This window comes from Saccopteryx leptura, chromosome 11, assembly GCF_036850995.1.
Source record: "Saccopteryx leptura isolate mSacLep1 chromosome 11, mSacLep1_pri_phased_curated, whole genome shotgun sequence".
In the NCBI taxonomy this organism is placed as follows: domain Eukaryota; kingdom Metazoa; phylum Chordata; class Mammalia; order Chiroptera; family Emballonuridae; genus Saccopteryx; species Saccopteryx leptura.
In genome coordinates, this window is record NC_089513.1 from 33126193 (window position 1) to 33150445 (window position 24253).

The 24253-nt window shown below is 38.9% G+C and overlaps 1 protein-coding gene across 15 annotated transcripts in view; it reads right to left on the reverse strand.

Moving 5' to 3' along the window:
• DTNA (dystrobrevin alpha) overlaps positions 1-24253 on the reverse strand; it is a 372686-nt gene that overhangs the window by 68406 nt on the left and 280027 nt on the right. For all 15 annotated transcript variants that reach the window (XM_066352951.1, XM_066352959.1, XM_066352958.1 and 12 more), the window contains 5 exons: positions 18016-18101; positions 11178-11332; positions 7597-7702; positions 5333-5499; positions 2416-2540 (listed from right to left, as the gene is read on the reverse strand). In XM_066352951.1, coding sequence (XP_066209048.1) covers positions 2416-2540; positions 5333-5499; positions 7597-7702; positions 11178-11332; positions 18016-18101 — 639 coding nt within the window. The remainder of the gene's footprint in view (positions 1-2415; positions 2541-5332; positions 5500-7596; positions 7703-11177; positions 11333-18015; positions 18102-24253) is intronic.

Sequence of the window (24253 nt, forward strand, 5' to 3'; positions counted from 1 at the left end):
TCTACCTGCTTCATCTCCCTACACTGAACATTCTGCTTCCAGAATTTCTTATTGTTAGTTCAAAAATTCAATATTTTTTACAATTTTCTTTTTTATAAGACATTCACTCTGAAAAAATATATTAGCAGTGAGGATAGGTCAGTATTTTGATTCAAAAGCTATCTTGAGAATCTGTTCAACATATAGAACTTTTCTCAGAAAAAAGGACATCTTTTGTGTAAAATTTTAAGGGAATCCTGAAATTTTCTGTGGAACCCAAATTGTGTAGATAATACCCTCATTTAGTTCAGTAAGTAACACATCAGATCATAGTGCCACTATAAAATAAAGTTAAAAAAATTATACCCAGCCAATTAAATCACACACACACACACACACACACACACACACACACACACACACACACTCCCAAACCAATGGGTACAAGTCTCTGTGTTAGGTGATCCTGCAGTGTGACTGACTGAAAAACTAACTTTTATTTCACACTGCCTCTCTTATCAATTCTTTTTCAAAGTAGGAGGCAGCATCCTAATTCCATTCTACTGCAAAGCTCTTAGAGCTGGGCCATTCACACCCCCAACTCTCTCTTCCTCACACCCAACCGCTCTGACTGAACTTTGATTGAACGCAGTGGCTGTGCCAAGGAGAGGAAGTCCTGACGAATCTGGGAAAGTGCCTGCGGCAGAGTACAGAGGGCACAGACTGGCCATCAGTTCATCTTGTCCATTCATGAATAGTTGAGTGACTATCTCTGGCTATGGGAGGGAAAGAACAGCTTGTATGATGTCATTTTCTGAAGATGGTTGGCCCTTTGGAACAGTCTCCACGTTTATTTATCCCTGCTTTATTTTTTTTTTTAATTTATTTATTTTTTTTCATTTTTCTGAAGCTGGAAACAGGGAGAGACAGTCAGACAGACTCCCGCATGCGCCCGACTGGGATCCACCCGGCACGCCCACCAGGGGCGGTGCTCTGCCCCCCAGGGGGCGATGCTCTGCCCATCCTGGGCGTCGCCATGTTGCGACCAGAGCCACTCTAGCGCCTGAGGCAGAGGCCACAGAGCCATCCCCAGCGCCCGGGCCATCTTTGCTCCAATGGAGCCTCGGCTGCGGGAGGGGAAGAGAGAGACAGAGAGGAAAGCGTGGCGGCGGGGTGGAGAAGCAAATGGGCGCTTCTCCTATGTGCCCTGGCCGGGAATCGAACCCGGGTCCTCCGCACGCTAGGCCGACGCTCTACCGCTGAGCCAACCGGCCAGGGCTGCTTTATTTTAAGGCTTATTTTTAGGAGGAAAATTTCCAAAAATAAGTTAACCACATTTTACAGAATCAGTTTACATTTGTTTTCTGGATGCATAGCCTGTGTCAGCAACAGGAGTCTCCAGACTATTGCCAAGGACACTGAACCCTCAAAGCCACTTCCAACCAAATCAAACAAAGCCCTGCAGCATTTATACAAATTTCATGAACATTCCACAGCATACATTGGTAGTATTTGCTTAGGTCCATCAGACCAAAGAGTTCCTGCTTTCATAAGGGTCTCAGGCTCCCCACAGAGCTGCTTATGGGTCATGTTCTGAACTGCCTGAAGCATGAACTTGGCATTGGTGAATACCTAATATCGGTAGGTTTGATCATCCACCTCTTGATGTCAACATGTAAACATAGGTTCTGCAGGGCCGCAGGTCCTGCTGAACTTGCAATACGGAAGGCAGTCCACTGGGAGGGGGGAATTGCCTATTCTGGAGGCTTTCTGAGCCACCTGTGACTACATACAGTAATTCCTAATTGTGCTTAGAAATAGGCAATGAGCTTCTTTCTTTTAAGCCCAAGACAACATCATAATAAAAACACATACTTTGGAGAAGTATTTTTTAAAAGTCCATTTTTGGGATGTTCTTGTGATTTCCCCCACCAGCCTGCCTTTTTAACTTCCCCTGCACAGGCCACGATTCTTCTAAAGCTATGTAGCCTGGGATAATCAACAACAGTTTCCAGGTTTGCTGCCATCTTTAAGATGACTGGCTCTGCAGAAAATAAAACAAAGGGCTTTTATATTTGGGACTCAAAGCACATACGACATTAAGGTAAAGCGTGCTTTAAATTTTCTTACCACAGTGATTGCATTGATTGCTAACTTCCAACTGTGTAAACACCACTAACATCCATATTTTATAACTATGCTTTTTCATCTCTAGGTTAGTTACATTAGTGTTGCATACTTTATTTGTACAGCTGGGCACTTGTACTGTGTGTCTCTACAACAAGAAATTATAATGGCATTACATTCATACTTTTTCTTTTAACGTAAATTTTATAATTTGGTCCCTGACAACTGATTGGATGTGGTCTTTGTATGGATCCAGACACGTGTCAATGAAGAAAGCTGTCTCTTAACGTGGAGGGCAGAGACACTCACACAATGTGGGCCAGGTTGAGTGGCTTCTCAGGTTGGTCTGGGAACATGGGGTGCAAGGGTTCATGGCTAGAGGCACAGCTCAGGGACTTGCTCAGTGCGTTTGTTAGCTTCTTAGCAGGTGATTTCTGCGAAGAATGAGAAAGAGGAGATAACTAACGGTTATGTAACATTTTATCAAATGATTTGCTTTTATAGTAGATATTCATTCATTCATTCATTCATTCATTCATTGAAGAAATCATCTTTGAGAATCTATTCTAAGTCATGGAGTCTGCTCAGCGGTAGACAAGCCAACAAGGAACCTGCCCCTGCTGCTTAGTGTCAGCAAATGTGGTCATATGACTGTGGAAATAGCCACTGTGCATGGGACGCCTGAGCTGGGACTTAATGGACCATCAGGAGTCCCTCTGAAAAAACTCAGAGGATTGAGAAGGTACTTCCAGATAGAGGAAGAAGAGGAGAGCAGGGGCAGGCCATTAAAGTCTTTTTTTTTTTTTGCATTTTTCTGAAGCTGGAAACAGGGAGAGACAGTCAGACAGACTCCCGCATGCGCCCGACCGGGATCCACCCACCACACCCACCATGGGGCGACGCTCTGCCCACCAGGGGGCGATGCTCTGCCCATCCTGGGCGTCGCCATGTTGCGACCAGAGCCACTCTAGTGCCTGGGGCAGAGGCCACAGAGCCATCCCCAGCGCCCGGGCCATCTTTGCTCCAATGGAGCCTTGGCTGCGGGAGGGGAAGAGAGAGACAGAGAGGAAGGCGCGGCGGAGGGGTGGAGAAGCAAATGGGCTCTTCTCCTATGTGCCCTGGCCGGGAATCGAACCCGGGTCCTCCGCACGCTAGGCCGACGCTCTACCGCTGAGCCAACCGGCCAGGGCCATTAAAGTCTTTATATGGCACATCAAGGACTGTGGTCTTTATCTCAAATGCAGGGGAGACAGTGAAGAGTTTAAATCAGCAGGTGAGCATCCAACCTGATTCTAGAAGGATTGCTCCCACTTAAGAAGGAAGGAGATGAGCAAGAGGTTCTAGGGAATCCAGGTGTAAGATGTGACAGTGTGGCAGAATAAATCTAATCAAAAGTAAAAATGGAACCTCACTCTGAGTCATGAGAATTTAAAATTCATGTACTTTTTAGAGCATTATACTACCTCTTTCTCATTTAGATTTGTAGAATGTTTATCTTAAAATTTCACAGTCAAAATTTTCAAAAATAATTTACTATATATAAATCTTTACCCAATTTATTTTCTTTCCATGAGAAATCATTTATAATTTTTTTCATTTCCATTTACAGATAGAGCCCATAATTAGCAATATAATGATGTGACTTTTGTCCTCATTATTTAAAAGCTAAGCAATAGGAGTACTGTTCAGGAAGTTCCGCTTTAGTTTTTGCTAAGAGATGTAATGCTCAGAACACTTAAAACAGAAACACAATAAAGCTCTTTTCCCCATAAACATTGGGGCCCTTTTATCTTCTTGGGGAGTGAAATGTGACTTTGTAAAGACATTGCCCTGTCAAGTAATTTTAGAGTTCTCAATCTCTAAGAAAGAGGCTCCGTATTTGATTTTAGCATTTATAAAAAACAACAATTAAAAAATGTTTAGTCTTCAAACACCAACCCTCCAGAATCTGGGATAGAACAAGTTTGAAAATTGGTAATATGTTGACAATAAGAAGTAGAACGTGTTTTCTTCTATCTTCCACACTAAATTGTATTTCATCATCTGCATCAGTGCCTCCATCCTCACATGAACCACAGTGAAAGTGGGCTTAGAACTGGCAGAAAGCCCTCAGTATATGATGCCTTAGTGAAGAACTGTTACTTGAACTCAGAATCTGACAGAGGCCAAAGAATTAATATATTTACACTGAATATTAGTTCCCAATAATTCTTAGAAAGAATGCTCTGATTTAAAATGCATATACTAAAGATTTTATTTTTTTAAAAAAAGAGAAAAATAAGTTTCTCTTTAAGTAAAGACTGTATGTTGAATTGGAACACATTAAAATATAGAAAAAACCCCCATAAAAAGTTTGCATTTCTTGTAGAACTATTTCAAGAGGGTTTGGCAGGGGTGACGGTAGACTCCACAAAAACCAGGCTGCACACAGAGCAGTATTTCACTGAGCACAAGATAACATCCCAGGGACTGATCTTAAGAGTTTAACTGAGGCAGGAATCAGAAAACTCTAGATTAGCAGATCCGCAAGCTAACAGAGTCAAATTCTTTACATATATCCAGTGCCATGTTCTCCTGAGAATACATCCGTCAGAGGGAGAGATGCTCAGTCACCTTTAACAAGTTGCTCACTTGCACTATTTATGACAAGATGATCTGCTGATATAACCACAATATCTCCCTCTTCCAAAAAGGTAAAATGGAACAGCATTATTACGCCCACATTCTCATATGTCTTTGCTTTATTTTCCAGTCAAGCACTTAAGGGAACTCCAGAATCTTAGAAAAGAGAAACTAGCAATCATTTTTAAGCAATACCTTCAACACACACACACACACACACACACACACACACCCCAAAACAAAAAACAAAAACAAACCCTAAAAACAACAAAAGTTGAAAAGAATCTTAACTTACTGTGAAAACAAGATTATGTTCCAGAAGATGCTTGCTGTTCGGTTATATAAATCAGTACTGAATTATCTGTATTTCAAGAAGTAATGCAATTTGAGTCTTTCTATATTAAGTCTTAGGAAGCTAAATTGGGGTCAGGAACAATACGTAAGAGATCTCAGTAAGATGGTGGGTGAGAGGAAAGGGGGAAGCAGGAATGTTAGACTCCAGGGTAAGTTTGCTCCTTAATTCTGTCACCATCCTTGATACTCTCTTGCATTCTGGGTAACACTCACACATCGAACTTTAAGCATTGTCTGGACCTTGTCTTACCCATGACGTGTACTCTTTCATTTGGTGCTGGTTGCTATGGGAACCACCAGCATGTCCCCTCCAGAAGCAGTTCTGACAGAGCTGGTAATTGTGACACTGTTGGCATCGGTAGCGAAATCCCATCATACTCTCCTTGTGGCAGTAGGAACACTCTACCGGATGGAAGACTAAGTGGGCAGTAAATGAAGAAACGACAAGAAAACCAAAGTGTGAGCCAGAAGAAGGAAAAATACAGCCTGACGGGAACTGCATTTTTCTGCTGTGTGCCACGCTTTTAGATGACAGTCAATTGTGGCTGAGGGAAGCATTGTGTTTATTCCTGGAACCTCACTCCCCTTTTCAAGCCTGTGTGTGGAGGTGGGAGAAATGAAATAGGGTGGAGGACAGGTGTTCTTTCAACAACAAATTTCTGCAATGCCATTTACTCTTTCTGCTCCCAGCTCTTACAATACAAGAATATAAATTACCCAAGCTGGCTTGCCTCGGCCCCCCCCATTCTCTCTGTCTCCAGGAGACCAGCACATTCTCTCTGTCTCCTGGAATACTCAGGAACACAATGGATGAGCATAGCTGACTATCCAGTTGGTAGAGAGCAACTATTAGAGAAATGGGAAACAAGAGAAATAAAAAAGAAAGGGAAATGGAGGGAGAGTAGACAAACTGGATGAGAGAATTGAATTACTTTTCTAAAAAACGAAATAGCTAATGGGTTTATTTAATGAGTGACATGGTCTCCATTTAATAGACTTTTTTTTTTCTTTCCTAAGAGGCAAATGCATAAAGCCCAAAGAGATGTGTAAATGATCTAAATACAGTTCTAATTCAGATAGCTCAAAAACACAACTTTCCTTGGCAGAAAATTTAAATGATAAAACAGGCAAGGTAAAGTAGTTGAAATTTGAAGCTAACAAATCATCAAATTTAAGTAATTATCCATGTGCGATGAGCTAAAGATAGTAAACAACAACAACAGCAATTCTTGCCTGTGGTGAGCTATTCTCTAGCTAACTAGCTAGGGAAAATAATGTAAATAAGAGTAAATGAAGATAAAAAGCAAATTGTAAAAACAAAGACATAACCTATTCTGGATGTATTGTGTTCTGAATAAGCATCATAGCCTTGCTTTTCTGGGTCTTGGGAAAAGCTGAATGAGACCTGAATTTAGAGACAACTGCTCTGGGACAGGGCCTAAGGAACTAATTTCCTGCAGCAGGAAATACTGAGCTAGAGGAATGAAATGACAACTTTATGACTGGAAGATGGCTAGTTCTGCAACTGTGAGCAGTAATATGAACTTAGGTTGCGTGATCTGGACCTAGGTCGCGCTTTGCTTCTGCAGATGAGTAAGAAAACTAAAACATAAATCTATGCTTGGTGGTGATTACCGAGAAGCTAGTTAACTCATTCTTTAAATCTTTTCCATGAGCAAAATAGCATAAATTTATAACTTTTAACTTAGATAATAAAAGCAGATGTTAGACATTCTGAATGGGAATTTAAAAGTAAGCTAACTTTATCTCCAATGTATATTAAAAAATATATAAAAGTTAAGATTCTAGTAAGAGATATCAGATGAATTATTTTCTATTTGAGTCTGGAGAAATCTCAGATTTAAATTGAGTAATAAATAAGAACATCTAATATTAGAAGGAGGCACAGAATTGTTTCATGTTTAAATTTCTTTAAACCTTGTTCTGTACTATATTTTACATTTAAATTTTATATATCAATATTAACTACTTTTATTCTAGGAATACTAGCCCTTATATCAAAGTTTGTATTACTTTTATCTTCTACATAACTACAACCATTGAAAGCTTATGATTTGGTGCATATGACAAAAGATTAGTAGGGTTCTCTCATCCAATTTTTTCCTTCCCCTTCACCTTTTCCTGGCTGAGTGCCCAGGAAGAAATAGTCAATGCCAATGTAAACCAATATTGGAAATTCAGACCGAAAACAAATATTAGAAAATATCACATTTCTTATTGAGATTCTTCTGTTGTATCAAGTTTTTAAGCACATCTGACTTGTAAGTGAGAGGTACAGTGAGAATAAATAAGTTTTTGGAACTGACAGTCTTTATTTTGCAGAGCACCTGTAAGGTCTTCTTGATCAGGGGGACTGGTTTGTTCCATCTTAAACAAAGCGCTGAACAACTAAATAGACTTCCTTAAAACAATGTCTTTGGCTTAATAACTATAGGCTTGGTCACCTAATTTCAATGATTAAAATATTGCCTTAGCTCAGTAGTAACTACTCACCATTTTCTACATTTGCCAGTCGATGCAGAAGGGGAAGCCAGACCAGACACTGTGGGGGAGGATCTGACATGAGCGTGTCCAAGAAACCATTTAATGTGACCTTTTTCTGCATAAAAAAATTTAGAACAAGAATAAGCTTAATTTACCTGCTATGTAAACATCTTTTGAGATTGAAGGAACAAGGCATTCCATTGATCTTGAAATATATGAAGAAACAGAAATTGAAACTAAGTTCAGCAGCATTTAAAACACTGATTGTGTTTTATACTTATACACAGAACTGAATTATCTCCACTGAGGCTGAGTCAATATTATCACAAGGAGAAAAATTATTTTGAGAGCATCACTTTCATGGATGAGGGGCAGTATGAAAGTGATGAGGAAAGATGAAGAATAGACATTTCCATAAGGTTTTGCCCAATTGTGTGCCATAGCACATGCTACAATTCCCATGTCAGTCTTCTACATTTGTAGAATAACTTCCTTTGCAAACTTCCTCAACCTTCGTAACATTTCATGGTCAATGTGAATGTTTCTGCTGTACAAGTTTAGGAGGGGACCCTATGAAGAGGAAGCAATTCCTTCCCATTAGGAGAGAACAATCTACATTAAAAAAAAATTTTTTTTTTATATATCTCTTCTTTTAATTCTATCTGTTCCTGTCTTATTATCCTGGCCCTTCCTAAAGTATAAAATGAATGTATTATACCTTTCAGTTTCTCTCAAAATAAAAAAAATAAGAAGTTATATTAACACACAATATTGTAATAGAACCAACAATAAAAAGTTACATGTTTATATACACAACAATCACTATTTTATTTGCCATTTTGAATCAGAATATGAAATTGGATGAACTAGTTCTATTCTTTTAGACAAGAAATCAGTTCTGAAGGGCTGTAGTACCTTTTCAAAGGCTACATATTACACTAGTAATTGACAAAATAATTGTTTCAGTGCTCTTTAATTAATCTTTTCTTATTGGCTGATATTTATACTTTTAGCCTTTTCTTGTAATACTCAATACCTTAAGATTTTTGTAGAATTGATATAAATATTATAAAAAGATAAATTATGCAAAGTATAAGTCATGCGATAATACTTTTTAAAAGATCCCACAATTTATATACTTAAAATAATTCTTTCAAAACAATCACTTGGAGTGGCTTGTGCTTTTTCCAATGAAACAAAACAATTTTGGAATGTCATTATTCAAACTGCTGCTATAGCTAGTTTATGAAGCAAGAAATAAATGGCTCTTTTTATTTTTACTTCTGTTCCTTCTTTTTTATACTTCAAAATCACTCTGGAAGTTTCAAGAGATACTAAGATTCAACAGGTATAAATTTCTCCCAGTTGAGGATATATAAAAGGTTATGTAATGGGAAAGTCTAAAGGATTTTTCAGAAGGAATTTTGAGCACTGATAACATCTTTTTGAACATATAGGTCCTAATAAAAATTTTGAAATTCTATTATTCTAGCTAATGTTTTTTTTTTTTTTTTTTTGTATTTTTCTGAAGTTGGAAACAGGGAGGCAGACAGACAGACTCCCGCATGCACCTGACCAGGATCCACCCGGCATGCCTACCAGGGGGCGATGCTCTGCCCATCTGGGGCGTTGCTCTGCTGCAACCAGAGCCATTCTAGCACCTGAGGCAGAGGCCATAGAGCCATCCCCAGCGCCCAGGGCCAACTTTGCTCCAATGGAGCCTTGGCTGCGGGAGGGGAAGAGAGAGAAAGGAGAGGGGGAGGGGTGGAGAAGCAGATGGGCCCTTCTCCTGTGTGCCCTGGCCGGGAATCGAACCCGGGACTCCTGCACGCCAGGCCGACGCTCTACCACTGAGCCAACCAGCCAGTGCCTCTAGCTAATTTTTTTAATGTGAAATATACTGAAGCATTAATATATTTACTGAGGATTCTACAACATACTACCTAAAGTCAGCAAACGCAGAAATAAACAAACAAATAAATTCAGACTCAGAGCAATCAGTTTAGAGCTTCATGCCACAGGCCAGGAAATAGATGATGATAAGGAAAGAGAGCTGAGAAATTTTTAGAAAGTAAAATGAACAGGACTTGGTGAACGGATCCACTCCGATGTCACCAACTGGAAAGGGAACTGGAGAGAGGACTAATGATCTATTCACCTATGCCTCCTCCTGTACTCACAGCCCCGAACTTCTCATCAATCACCAAGTCCTGCTGGGGGCAGAGATCAGGCACTTAAGCCTGTCTTGGTGGGGAGCGTGGGGTCAGAAAAGCTTCCTGCGTAGAAAGAGTTAGTATTTACTGTATCAAACCAACTCTTCCCTTATTGATCGTATGGATGTGTTTATGATCCTACATAAATTTACATAAACCCATGACTGCAGGAATGTCTGAAGCACTTTTGACTTCTCAACCACCAAGGAAACCCTTTGTCATTTATTTACTTATTTATCAATTTTAATTTGTTGTGTTTACATAGTAACAAGTGTTCCTCAGAATATATCTCCCTCCCTTCCTCCGCTGTGTTCTCCTTGATACCCCTTTTGCCCCTCCTCCCACCACCTTCCCTCCATCCCTCCATGATTTACAATCCTGCCCTCGATCTCTCTGTGTTATGTGTATATACTTTCACTAATGTCTTTCCTTTCTTTGATCCCCTCCTCTCATCCCCTTTCCCTCTGTTTTCCCTCTGGACTCTTTGACCCCTTCTCTGCCTCTCTTCCCGTTCCTCAGTTCTCTGTTCATTTTATTCCTCATATGAGTGAGGTCATATGATATTTTTCTTTCTCTGTCTGGCTTATTTCACTTAGCATAATAGTAGACTCCAGGTCCATCCATGTTTTGACCACCAAGGAAACCTTGATGAAGTTTACTGGCTCGACAGTAAACGCTGTTTTTCAGTGACTGCTATGCGCTGATTTCTTATTTAGGAGAACTTTTTAGAAGACTTTCTTGATTAGTTTGGATTTTTAAAAGAGTGTAAACAAACTTCAATTTATGGATTTGTAAACCACCATTGTGCTGTGCTGGAGAGTGGAGCTAGACATGAAGACTGTCCTCATGACTAGAGAGATAGAAACATGGAGGGCCCCCCAAACTAAGCACCTTCCCTGGGCTAACATGTCATTCTGAGCCCTAAATGTGGCATGTCGTGGAAGACTTAGGTAGCCATGTCCATCATATTTTGGGACTCCTGAAGTGCGATGTGGCATGTGCCATATTTTTTTGTCTTCTTTGCTAGACATTAATGAAACTTGGTGGTGGGTCAGTCTTGTGTTTCATATGATGCTGAGTGACAATTCAGCCCTTTTGATAATATAATGAGAATAATGCTACTGCTATTATAGGGTTGTTGTAAAAATTAAATTTGACAATCCAGTAAAAAACTTAGCATGGTGCCTGGCTCATAGTAGACATCGCTTGTTATTATCCACTTATGTCAAGTTTAGTTACTCACAGGTCATTTGTTAGAGACTGAAAGATATACTACAGGTTATCATGAAAAAGAACTTGTCTAAGCAGTGACTTGGACATGCAGAAGGAGAGCAACCACTGTTTGAAAGACACTTCCTTAAATGCATTCTTTCCTACCTGTTGAGAGAAACAGGATCTAGCTGACTGTTCTGTGTAACCAAATGAAGGACCTTCAAAAACAGCAGTGGGTAGTTTGAGAACTTCCCGTAGAAACTGATCATATCGTCCATAAACCATCACCCCGCTGGAGTCAGAAATCATTGAGAAAATATCTGATGGAAGAGAAAGAAAAGATATTTATTCATAACATAAACATTTCCCACTGTTTCAGTTCAACATATCTGCTTCAAATAAAAATGTGGCAGAATAAACAGTATTTATAAAAGAATAATATAAAAGTTAATTTTTATGCTGAAACATTCCTGGCATGTTGTTTTCTTTGTTATCTCTTTGTAGATGATTCTGGCACACAGCATCAACTAATAATTTGGATAAAATTAGCATATTTTGATAAGACAGAGAACATAACATTATTTTGGGGCAATTATTAACTCCTACGTAACTCAATGGGAGGAGATTTTGTATATGTGAGAAATATGCAATGAAAACTGTGCTACAGCATTGGGGGTGTAGGTGTGGATGTTTTTGTGTGTGGTTATCTAGCCAGACAGCTATTTATGCATTTATATTATCAACAAGAAGTTTGAATTTTGGTTTAAGATATTAAAAAATGAAAGACATAATAGGGATAAGGAGGTAACAAAAACACCTGATGAACCCTCTACAGAAACAGAAAACTTTCTATAAATCATAGTTTTCTGGGTGGAAAGCGTTTGCTGTACAGGAAAGGGTCTTCTGATGCATGCAGTCAAGAGGAAGCCCAGCCTTGTGGATGATCAATGAGGGAAAGTCAGGGTCTGAGATTACTCTCAGCAGAGCCTATGGCTCCACTGAACCTCTGTTCTTCAGTTTCTGCCACCTTGTGCACTTAATGAATATTAATGGCATAATTTCCCAAGGTACTTTATAATTCCTTTGTGGAAAATCACTATTGGAACGAAGGGGTTTGCTAGCATACAGTTTGTCACCATGCTAGATTGTAATGAGGCCAGCACAGCTGCTGGGATAAACTATTGTAAATTCAATGCGCTACCTCTGTTCATTTTGGGCTTAATATTTCAAGGTCAAAATGTAATCTGGAGGCATTCTTTTTATATTGCAGTCAGATGCTAACTATGATATAGACTTTCATTGAATTGTGTGTTAAGGATGTGAATTGACTTTCATTTTCTCTAAATACTCCAGTTATGAACGATGTCTATGGTGTTTCAAATATACTGCTCACAAAGATTAGGGGATATTTTATTGCTTTATATTCATTTTGAAATATCCCCTAATTTTTGTGAGCAGTATAGTTAACAATGAGGCTATCAAAATTCTGAGTAAAATATTAATCCAACTTTACAATGTTGTTTACTTAGTGAACTTTGTCTCTTATGTTTCATTATAATTAATTAAAAATAAAAATGTTGCCAAAGGCAAAAAACTCCTACTACAGCAAAAAACTCTTATGTTATTCCAAATAAAGAAACTTAAGAATTCTAATGAAAAGGTGGAAAAGAAACCCGGGAAAAGTAATGGACTTGCTTATGAGAGCTGCCATTTTGTTTGCTTTTAGGCAGGCCACTTCACTATAATTGGGCCATTGAGGCTTGGATTGTCTAGCTGGGACACGTTTTGAAAAGGAGACTAGGCCTTTCAAATCTCCCACTAAATGGATTCAGACTACATCTCTAACTGGAGAAAAAGCAGAAGGAGTGCCAACAGTGAACTTTCATGAACTTTAAGCTAATATTAGACCCATCTATGCTGATGAAATTTTGTTAAGCAATAGCTAAACTAGGGTTCAGTCACTGGGATTAAAGGGAAGTGACTGTTAATGCCACTAGGTTTTTAAAAAAGAAATGAGAGGACCCTGAAAAAGCTATCAAAATATGCGTTTGTACCTTAGTTTGAGGTCCTCTGTTTTGCACACAAACACACACACACATATACACATACATATGTAATATGCTTATAATAGGTACTCTATATGTATGTATACCAAATAGAGGGCTATTTCAAAGATTCAATTAGTTAAGAGGCGAAAAGCAGAGATGTAAAGCACTCAAATAGTGCCTGGCAGCTAGTGCACAGTAAATGTTAGCTATTTTTTTTTATACCACATTTTTTTCTATCATTTACTTCACATAGTTAGGCTTTGCTTTCCCATTGGGATTGTTCTGCAATGTTCCAAATTATACTATAAACCATTATCATATTTCCTACAGCACCATACAATGATAGATACTATAAAACAGCGGTTCTCAACCTGTGGGTCGTGACCCCAGCGGGGGTCGAACGACCAAAACACACGGGTCGCCTAAAGCCATTGGAAAATACATATTTATTATACAATACATTTTTAAATAAAGTATGTATTTCCGATGGCTTTAGGCGACCCCTGTGTTTTGGTTGTTCGACCCCCGCCAGGGTCGTGACCCACAGGTTGAGAACCGCTGCTATAAAAGAATTTACATTCATTGATTCATTCAACTACAACTAACTTAGCACATATTAAATGTGTGTAATTGTGCTAAGCAATGAATATACGGAGGTCCTAGTCTTGCTCTCTGGGAGATCCTAGTCTGTTGAGGATGACAGTGAGATGCTTACATCATGCATCATATGACATAACTCACTGTAATGTGGTGGTGTGAATACGGGAACAGTAGGGTGTATAAAATGTAGCAGGAGCTCAGAGAGAAGGTTCCCAGAGGAAGGAGTAGGTCAGGGGAGATAGCCACCTCGAGGTGAGTTCTAGGCCAGGGGTCCCCAAACTTTTTACACAGGGGGCCAGTTCACTGTCCCTCAGACTGTTGGAGGGCCGGACTATAAAAAAAACTATGAACAAATCCCTATGCACACTGCACATATCTTATTTTAAAGTAAAAAAACAAAACGGGAACAAATACAATATTTAAAATAAAGAGCAAGTACATTTAAATCAAGAAACTGACCAGTATTTCAATGGAAATTATGGGTTTGCTTTTGGCTAATGAGATGGTCAATGTGCTCCTCTCACTGACCATCAATAAAAGAGGTGCTTCTTCCAGAAGTGCGGCGGGGGCCGGATAAATGGCCTCAGGGGGCTACATGCGGCCCGCGGGCCGTAGTTTGGGGACCCCTGTTCTAGGCCAAGTATAAAGGACAGTTAAGGGTTAGTCAGGCTTAGGACACTGGATCAGGATGTGCAGAGGCATGCTCAAGCATGACACACTCAGAGATGTTCAAGTAGCTCATTGTGTCAGGAGCCTGGGTATGCGCAGTGCATGATGGGAGATGAGGTGGAGATACGAAGAGCTTCAAAAGCTCTATGAAGGAGTTCAGATTGTGTCCAGAAGATGGAGGGGAGATAGTGAAGAATTTAAGGCAGGCCACTGAAGTAGAAATATTACCCTGGGGTAGGTGTGGAAGCAGAACAACCAGTTTAGTAATAGAAACCGACATCAACAAATACATGGTGCTGGCCATAATGCTAGTCCTTTAAAGAAAACAAACTCAGCCTTCCCCAGAAGCTTTAGAGCAGCCCCTGGTAGTCCAAACTTACAGCACCGGATGCAGAATTCCTTCAGGTCCTTAGGACTACCCAGGAAATGGTGGTGCAACCTGGCTTTTTAATGCATTTAAAAACAGTTTTAAAAACTCAGCTTCAAATTTTCTGTGGTTTTCTCCTTTTTTTGTTTTTTAAAAGTTTCTAATTTATTTTCATCAAATTACTCTTGCCCTGTGCTCTGCAGTATTAGGGGGCTAGTTGGAATAATCTTTCATCCCTGTGCACGAAAATAGAAAAATTGCTAAACAAATACAGCTTGTGCTTGGCTAAAAGTGAATTAGAATTTAAATAAAGGTAAAATAAAACCTTAAATCTTGAAAAGTTCCATATCCTTTCGTTTTATTTTTCTTTTATTACAAAAGCAACACAGAAAGTCATTACTTTGCTAGTTCTGTTGTTAAATGCAAACCAGCAGAAGATGACTTGTGAAAACACCTGTAATCCTGCTAACCAAGCGTCAGTTACTGCTGTTTGTGGGAGACTTACTTATCCGGTCAACAATTACTGCTGGTGACTAAGGATATTCAATTTTGACCAAAGGACATTTTGGAGAGGTTATTCCAGCCAAACTGCTTTCAGTTTAATTTTTTTTTTTTTTTTTTTGGTCAAACTGCTTTCAACCGACTTACCTGGAAACCACCTAAATGAACTACCTTCCTGGGATTAACTCGACCAAGTGTGACTCCTGAGTCAGAGGACTGGGGACACTTTGGGCTGTGATGCAGGTCCGTCCACAGCTCTGAGAGAGGACAATGTGACAGTATATCGTGATCACACTATTTTTCGACAGAATGTGTGACCCTCTGAAGCTTATTTCTGGAGAACAGTTTCCTGCTAGGGGGACTCGCGCGTTTGTTACTTGTCTCCCTGTACTGAGAAGGCTTCATTTCAGCCCCTGGACAGCGGGTGACACTGCACTGACTGTGGGGGTTCTGGTGGGGACAGGGTGGGGTAAGGAAAAAAACACTAGAGCAGTTACACTGCTTCCTTTGAATTCCTGGACTTGCAAGAGAACCTTAAGTGTTTTAACTGTTTGACAAGATCTCAAAAACTTAGTTATTACATCTTGAGGTTTGTAACTGTGAGGACATTGTTACTGCTTACCTAACAATCATCCCATTCATCTTTACTGGCCCCCAATTTTTCCCTAGGTGAAGGGAAAGCAGTAGCCTTTCCCGGGCTGGGAGGTGAGAGTGGATTACTCCATGACCATGGTCATTCCTGTTACCAGTAACTGGACTAGTAAGTAGCCTGTGATGCCCGGGCAATGTGACTTAAGGGCTGGGGGACCTGTGGAGTGAGCTGTGGCTCCTCAGACTGCCATCCCTGCTTTCCCCCAGGAGAAGGGCACATCTGACACTAAGGAAAGTTGAGTGGAAGGATGGAAGCACCAGGGTCCCTAATGGCACAGAATGAATCTGGGTTATGAAAGGCTCTGAAGTGCAGAAATCTATTCTCTCAGTTTTCGTCACTTATTTTATGTGGGACGCTTTCATCCAGATACCTGTTAATATAACATTAAATAAATATTTGGAAATGTTTATTTAGATGTAAAAAAAAGACTTTTATTTAATGTCTTCAGCATAAGTGGACAATTGTGACATGAGGTCAGCAGGCAGGACCGTCAGGAGTTTCCTCCTCTGTTCAGCTTGTTTTGTTAAAACTTTCTCTTTCCAGGCTCACCCTGAAGAAAATGCCTCCTGCATTATACTGACACTATTGCTTTTCAAGAAACATCATTGGTTCTGCCACCTTTTAATTTAGCTATTATCCTTCAATCAACTACTGACATTGATAGTTTTAAATTTTCTGCACCTTTCATACTAACTAAAGAGAAACTAAACTGACCTTTGTAAAGTCTGGGAGGGCCTCTCTGAATGCTGACTACATTCGGCCATTTCATGACAGGAGGTTCCCAGAAGTGGGGAAGAGGTATGGTTATAGGGGCTTCCATGTACCTTCCCCCGATCTCTCTCTCGGTCCAATGACATAATTCTGCCTTGGAGCAAGTGTGGGGGAGTTCCAAAGGAACATAGGCCTTTTTTTTTTTTCTTCCAGTATCTTCCTTCATTCTTCCCTTTTGGTGCATCCAGAAGCAAGAGATCACATTCAGAAGAGGCTGAGTCACAGGAGACACAGCCAGGAGGGATCCCACAGGTATCTAACAGAATCCCCAAACTGAAGCTGGACAAGGAAGCTGAGGATTAGAGAAGAGAAGTAACTTCCACAGGATATCTCAGCAAATTACATAGCTGGGCTTGCAACCTGGGACTCTAGTTCCCATCACAGTGCTCTTTCTCACTCTCTGTTAGAACATAAACTCATAATACTTAGGGAAATTTAAGTTTTGGTTAAATGGAAATTTTCCTTTTAAACAGCAGCATATCGTTTTAAACTAGTTAGATATGAAAATTCTTGTTTCTCTACCCCCAGCCTAGTCCCACTGAATCAGAAATTCTGGGGGTGGGGCCCAGAAATCTGTTTCAAAAGCACTCCAGGTGATTATATACATACTAAAATTTGAGAACAACTGGTATAGAGGAAAACGTCAGGCTTCAAATCCGTGTGCCATTTTAACTATGCGATTTACTTTAACTCTCTGAGTCTCAGCTTTTCAACCTACAATGAATCAACCAATCAACCAACCAACCAACCAGCCAATCAAAAAACTCTCACTGTTCTGTTGGTTTAAAACTCTACCATATTTAGTGACAAAGGGTACAGAATAGCCCTATAATCACTCAACAGACTGTGGCTATCATGCTTTTATTGGCATACAGTTAATTCTCAGTCTCTAGTGTCTCTATGCAATTACTATGCCCCCTGCCCTGGAAATGTTTACTTTAGAATGGTTGGAGTTTCTAGTGATTTGAACATCACTGGCTGAGAAGAATGAAGAAATCTGTTGGGAACTCTGGCTTGAGATTACCTAAAGGAGGAAGGTGGCCCAAGAAGGCCTTCAAGTCTCTGTGCTAATGGACTTGTCTATAGAGCAGTATAGACAATGAACTTGAGAGAATGTATATTTTACTTTAGTATCACAAAATCTAGTTGGTGATGTTTAAAGGGTTGTAAATAAGAATAACCTGTAAGTAGAAGGAAACATTCATTTCATTAACACTTACCTAATAGGAAAATATTTCCATGACAAAACCTGAAGATCAATAAAGATCGTATTTCAAAAAACTCTCATAGCATCAAGAAAGTTACAGATGAGCAGGGGGATATGACAGGAATGAGGGAGAGGGAAATGTGATATGCAGGAGGAATAAGCAAAGAGAGACATAAAGAGAAACTTACATCTTAATTTGTCCATGATCTTCCCTCCACACAATGTGGCTAAAGCCATTTTGACAGCAAATACTGAAATTTTGCCATGGCCTTCCCTGTTTAATAGGAAAAAAAAAGTTGTCATTTGGAAAACTTCTAGTAACCAAGTTTGACATTTCCTGTTCTGTAGAAAACACAGGACACCGTAGCTGCATGCATTATGTGAACAATCCATTTCAGCAAAGGCTGTGAATACAAGTCAACACACACATCCAAAAAAAGTCTAATCAATGTTTCCTTTTTTCAAGAGGTAGCAGACTCAAGTTATTCTTTGTCAACTTGCTCAAAGCATGGACTGGTAGGTAGAGGGATATGTGCCAATTAACTATAGATTAAAATTACAGAACATGATTTTCACTTTTGGTTTCATAAAATAATTTTATGCATGATGATTCCAACATTTTTATAATTTATTTAAACATTACTTCAGAAAAAAATATTTTTTTAACAAAATTTTTAACAAAATTCCTGAATTTTGTTAGGGTAACTATGGGGACTTTTTAATCAAATAATTTTCCCCATAAGCCAACTGCACTTATGTTGATGCATTTACTTTTCAAAGGGAGTTGGTATTTTATTTTACTATTATTATTATTTGAAAATTTCCTTCTGCAAAAGAATTTTGTTTGAATAGTTCTCCTTCTACCTAATCGACATCAGAGCTGCTAAATCTTCATTGATTTATGAAGTATAGCTGGCTTGCCCTTCATAAAATGTGATACAAAGGGCATCGTGTAAGAAGTATAACATTTCAGCTAAATGATTTTCCAGCCGGAATGAACTGTTTATTCTTATACACTTGGAACCAGAAAGTGTATCATATCAGCAATTCATTGCTTTGACAGTTGCTACTATTAATGGTCAAGAGTTATTTAAAATAATAATGTAGCTGAAAGGTAAGTTAAGTCTGTATTGACAAGGGTTTAATATATAGAATAAATCATTTATGTGAATCAGATTCATATTAGCTGACATATTAGAAGAATAAGATGTAATAAATATTTATAGTTTTGAGGGTTTTTTTGTGTGTGTGTGAGACAGAGACAGAGAGACAGAGGGACAGACAGACAGGAAGGAAGAGAGATAAGAAGCATCAATTCTTCATTGCGGCACCTTAGTTATTCATTGATTGCTTTCTCATATGTGCCTTCACTGGGGAGCTCCAGAAGACTGAGTGACCCCTTACTCAAGCCAGAGATCTTGGGTTCAAGCTGGCGAGCTGTGCTCAAACCAGATGAGCCCACGCTTAAGCCGGTGACCTCGGGGTCTCGAACCTGGGTCCTCTGCATCCCAGTCCAATGCTCTATCCACTGTGCCACCGCCTCATCAGGCAATAGTTGTGCTTTCATTATTTATTAGACTTCTGAGAAGGATCATTTATTATTCATTTTTGTTTCTGTCATTCTCAGAAAAGTACCTGAAAAATATCTAGCCAGATGCAAAACTAACTGATTCTATACTAGTGGCTCCTCCATTTATATTTCCAAGCCTTACCACAAGACTAGGTAATTATTTATTGGAAATCTTCACTTGGATAATACACATCAAACCAAGTGCGTTCAAAATATAACTCATCATCTTTACAGAGCTTTCCTATAATACTTGAGCCAGTCCTGCTACTAACCTGCTCTTCCTCCTACAGCCCTTCTTCTGGTTGGTCGAATCACCATGTACCTAGATACCCAAAAGTGAATCCTGGGGAAGGCGGTCACCCTTAACTTTTTGTTCTTCCTCAATTCACTACCATCCCAAACACACATTTGAGGGAATCAACTATACCTCTAAATTGCATATTGAACCCACTCCCATTTTCCATTCCCACTGCCATTTCTTCCATCAGCTGTTGCTTTAACACTGTAATAGTCTCTTACATGACCTGTTTGAGCGTGCATATCACAGATTTCACTATATTATTTCTTTATTTAAAACCCTTATTGCCTCTGTTTGTTTAAGGATTTGGTTCCAGCTTTTTGTGCCTTCTCCAGTCTTCTCTGCCACCATTTCTGTTGCACTCCACACCACAGTCCCACTGTTCAAGGCCCGTGCCCTTCCCAGCATGCTCTGCCCAGGACTCTCTCAACCATTCATCAAGACCCAGCTCAATAGCATCATTCATTTCTCTGAGAACAGGTATTTTCCCCTTGTATGTAGAGGCAATTGTTATCACCTTCACCTTTATCTATTATGTGGAACCTACACTATGTGGCTTTGATTTTTTTATTTACATGTATGCATGTGAATCAACTCTGCATTGAGAGATCCTTGGAGGCAGGGACTGCCTTCTGAATTAGGTGAATTTCAGTGCCTTGCGTTTTGTCTCACTCAGAGTTACTGAACAACACATTTTTTATATGACTTAATATCTATTAATCATTATAACTAGTGCCCCTAGAATTTTGAATGACCATTCATTATGTTGTTTACTAATTTTAGAGCAGGCAGCTATAATAAAAATGCAATGATTTTCTAAAAATCACCCCATTTAAAATTATTCCATGTCCTCTTCATTCACAATTGCATGGACAATTGGAAATATCAAAATTATTGTTTTAGGAAATAATTAGTTTCTTTTCCTAAACTGAAATATGGCTCAAATAATGAGATCAGGAAAGTCTACAAAATGTGGAAGAATAGGAGTAATAAAAAGATAAAGTAGTCTTCAAAATGCAAAACAATTGAAGAGCATTCTATATGAGACTTCAAGAGCAATATGGTTTCTTTCAATGAATCAGAAAGAACAATTTAACTCAAGAAAGAGAATAGACCACCGATGATGCTGGAACAGAGCGTTCTCCAAAGGATAAAATAATGATAGCTCACGGGTGAATTCTTCAACCTTAGTTTTTAATGAAGAAGATCATAGGGAGATTGCCAGTCCTGTATTGTTCCTGGAAAGGCAAGATTAATGCTATTAAATCCAACAGTGATTGTATCAGAGCTATTCTGCCAAATTGACATAATAAATCTAGATAAATCAAGTGGAGGGCAGCTCAATGAGAGTTCTGCAGGAACTCAAGGGTGAAATTAGCCACTGGAATGTATTGTTATGCAAGCCTCTGTGCCAGATTGCAAATGTGACCCCTGTCAGGAAGAAGGATGCAGCAGGTGGCCGCGTTCAGACCGTGCTCAGTCCTGGCATGGATAAACCTTTCAGGAGTTCGAAGAGTGAGTGGAGATGACTGACTCCACAATGGAGAATGGGGCACCAAGGACTTAAATACAATAGATTTTTTTAAAGAACATTTTCAGTAGTTATAACACAGTGAAGGAAAGGGTGGGGGAGGGGAGAGAAAGATTTTCTAAAGGCCTTTGACAAGATTCCATAACAAAGGCTATTACTTAGTCATGTTGGGATCAGGGTCCCTACGTTTCTTTTCTTTTTTCTTTCTTTTCTTTTTTTTCTTTTCTTTTCTTCTCTCTTCTTTCTTTCTTTCTTTCTTTCTTTCTTTCTTTCTTTCTTTCTTTCTTTCTTTCTTTCTCTGTCTCTCTCTCTCTTTCCTTTTGTTTATTTTCTTTTGAAAAAAGAATTGGCATTAGCAAAAGGAACAAGGAGTAGGGAGAAGCTGGTTACATCCCAAAATAGAGAAATTGAAGAATTACTTTCATTAAAAATGGTCTTTAGTCCAGGCAGTTTGATTCACAAACAGTCAGTGAAATTCCGTAAATGTCTAGAAAATTGAAAGTCAAGCTCACAAGGATGGATAACAGGAAGCTTTCAGGAGTCTTGTGCAAATGAGCAGGAAAGCAGCATATTGTTCCAAAGTGAGTCTGTACATGCAATGCCTCTAGGAGTGAAGCAGGAAAACCAAACACATGGAATGTTGGCTGTTAGCCGCAGACCTGCCAACGTGTACTTAGGATGAAAACCATAGATTGTCCCTATTGTTGCAGGTCAAGCAGCCTTTGCATGGGCAAAACCAGAAAGAGCCCTGGGAAAAGTCTATGCTCCTTTTTTACTTTTATGAAACGCTGTGGTGGAAGCCTTCTGATTTCAAGTGCAGTTCTGATGGTCACCTCAAGAAAGACATAGCAGAGCCAGATGTGCTTGAGGGCCTGTGTACTTCAGGGGTAGTCTTAGAGTCAGTAATCAATGACATGGTTACATAAGCTAGTGAAGCTGATTTTTAATAGCATACAAGATGCAGCAAAAGCTTTTAAAAATACTTAGTATTAGCCTATTTTTTTTAATTAAAAGAATAATTTTATTTTAAATGTAAAAATTTTACTTATTTTAATATTTTCCCTTTCAGTGAGGAGTGAGAACACAATGTATAAAACAAACTTCAATTTTTCCCCCCACTATTTGTTTTTTTTGGCATAATGTAATGTATTTCATTTGTAAGGCAATTACCCCAAAGGTTTTGCTTATAAAAACTTTACTTTCCTGTTCTTGCTTGATGTCAGAAAATACCCAATTATATTGTTATATTGGTATTTCAGTAATACCTAAAAAAGTATTTAAAAGAACCAGCAAACTATCAATGGTACAAACTTAAATTGCTTCATAAATCAATGTTTCTTTAAATCTTTTATTTTCCTTTATACTTTGTTTTCTCACTCAGAAAAATTTCAGATTTTTCTGAGGGGAAATTGAAAATGGAAACAAAAAAGCACAAACCCTTGGCTTAATATATAGAGATTGGTAGAGTGTTTGTCTGAAAAACATGGCTTACTTCAAAGTTTTACTCATCAGAATAAAAAGTGAGGAACTCCATTGTGCTGAGTTTTTCATGAGTTTACAAAGAGACAATCTGATTTCTTTTAACTAAGAAGATGATGTTACCTGTATGGAAAAGTTGTCTGGGCAGGAAAACCTGCTTTGACAAGAAGGGAAAACAACAAATAGCTATGGATAGGTCTGGAATGCTAGGATGAATTCAGAACAGAATGTATGCTTTCTCCAGATGGCTAAGAGAGTTTCTCCATGTTGAATTTAAAGACTCCCACGATAAATTTAAAGCCCTCAAAAATGAGATTTAAATTCTGGTTGATTCTTTTTCTGAACAGGCTGGAGAAATTATTTCTCTACTTAAGAGTACTAAAATGAGAGGCTCTTCCTCTCCCAGCATGTCTTACAGACACATTTGGAAAGCGTTTTGATAAGCAAAGGCACAACACTCAGCTGCTCTATCACTTCCTCCTCTGGCTGCTTTACCTGGGAGTTATTCTGTCTTATGGATCACCCATTTCGTGACTCAATAGATATTTACTGACAATGCTTAAGAGGTTGGGGATATGTATTCACAGTCTATTGGGGAGAATAATGAAAAACAGTTAATTGTACTAGTACAACACATTTTCACAAAGGGCAGAGACCTCATCTTACCCATCTTTCATCCCCAGCCTATCATATAGCACCTGGCATATAGCAAGCTCATATGTATGTAAAATTAATGGAGGCACAAGGAGAAACTTTCTGACTTACCACTCAAGTTTTATATTGAGAAATTCTAAGTGTTTGAGTAAAACTGCAAACATTGACTTGATTGTACAGTCATGTGATATCTTGAATTTATAAGTGATCACATGCATAACTTGGGATAGATTACATACACAACTCTTGTTTTGGGATAGTGAAGTTAACACGTACGTGAACAGACAGGGACCCTTCATTTCGTCCTGGCATCCCCGATGTCAGCTACACATCTGGGAAAAGAATTCCTTATAGCACTGGGTCAGATGAATTTGCCAGGGGTTTCTTCAGAATGGAAGCAGACAATACTGTTGACATTGTCTCTCTTACCCCCATGAAATCCCATCTGCCACTCATCCAAAGTATAAGTCTCACAGAAAGATGAGTGACATTAAGGATGTCCAGTATATCTACAGTTGTGAAAAGTCTTCAGAAAATGATCCCATTTTAGCAAAACACAGGTACCTTGAAATAAAATGTTTTCTATCAGAACAAAATTTTAGTGACTAGATAAGAATGCTCTGTGGATATCTTGAATTTAAGATGTACTTGGAAACAAATCACCAAGCCAAGGAAGCACTATTTCAAATATCTAGTTTTAGCCATATAGAAAATGGAAAAAAAAAAGAAAAAAGAAAAAGAAAAACATTTGGTTCCATATGACTCTTCTCTTTTTCCTTTGCCTCAAAAGTGAACAAGGTGTCTTGTTGTCACACAGAGAAATGGCCATGTACTTTGTAATACATCTTACATTAAACATCAGAATCCTTTTTAAAACTCAAAAAGCACAAGGGT